Raw genomic sequence first — 730 nt, forward strand, 5'->3', positions numbered from 1 at the left:
GGTGGTGGTCATGGAGGAGAATTCGCGGGGGGGACCAGGAGGAGAGCGAGGGGGGAAAAGGAAGAAGAGAAGATGAGTAAAAGGGACTAGAAAGACACGTCATCCACCAGAGACACACAAGCGCCTAAACGCATTAATCTTTACAGAGAAGTAACACGGCCATAAAGAATGTCGGGTGAATCAACCGTTGGCGGTTGAGAGGAAGAGGAAGCCCTGGGGCTCTTTGATGGATTCTACCGTTACCTGCTTCATTTTTGGCATTGCGCTTCCTCTTAACCCTTCCCGCGGCTATTTTCATTTCATACGGTCCCCATGCCACCTTTTCCGACAAATCTACTCTTTCGCAAAATGTGTGCCTCGTCCACCTTCCCTACCTTCCCTTCCCTCCCTCCTTCCCTCCTTCCTTCCTTCCCTCCCATCCTCCATTCCCGTCCCCCCCTAGTCCTCGAAATCGTTCACCTCCCCAGCATTCACCAGTGTCTCCTCCTTCTTCCTCCGCCCCTCCGCCGTGGCCGGCAACGTGGGCGGTTCTTTGAAGCCGACCGAGATCGTTCCATCCTCCTCTTCCGTTGCTCCCACGCGTTCTCGGAGTTCGTCCCGTTCCTGGTAGGCTTCTTCGAGCAACTCGTCCGTCAGCTCATCCCCGCGGTATACGATGACCGCTGGCCGTGTCGAGAGAAGCGTCGGCCGGGGAAGGGAGGGAAGGGGCCGAAGGAGGGAGGGAGGGAGG

At 56.8% G+C, this 730-nt stretch overlaps 1 protein-coding gene across 1 annotated transcript in view; it reads left to right on the forward strand.

Annotated features, from left to right (window-relative positions):
- Nucleotides 1–90, forward strand: part of NGA_0433100 (signal recognition particle-like protein) — a gene marked incomplete at both ends in the record, with an annotated part of 670 nt that extends 580 nt beyond the window's left edge. Inside the window, one exon of the mRNA XM_005853959.1 lies at nucleotides 1–90. This exon is cut by the window's left edge and continues 281 nt beyond it. Coding sequence (XP_005854021.1) covers nucleotides 1–90 — 90 coding nt within the window.
- Between the last annotated feature and the right edge of the window lie 640 nt (nucleotides 91–730).

This window comes from Nannochloropsis gaditana (assembly GCF_000240725.1).
Source record: "Nannochloropsis gaditana CCMP526 unplaced genomic scaffold scaffold669, whole genome shotgun sequence".
Lineage (NCBI taxonomy): Eukaryota > Eustigmatophyceae > Eustigmatales > Monodopsidaceae > Microchloropsis > Microchloropsis gaditana.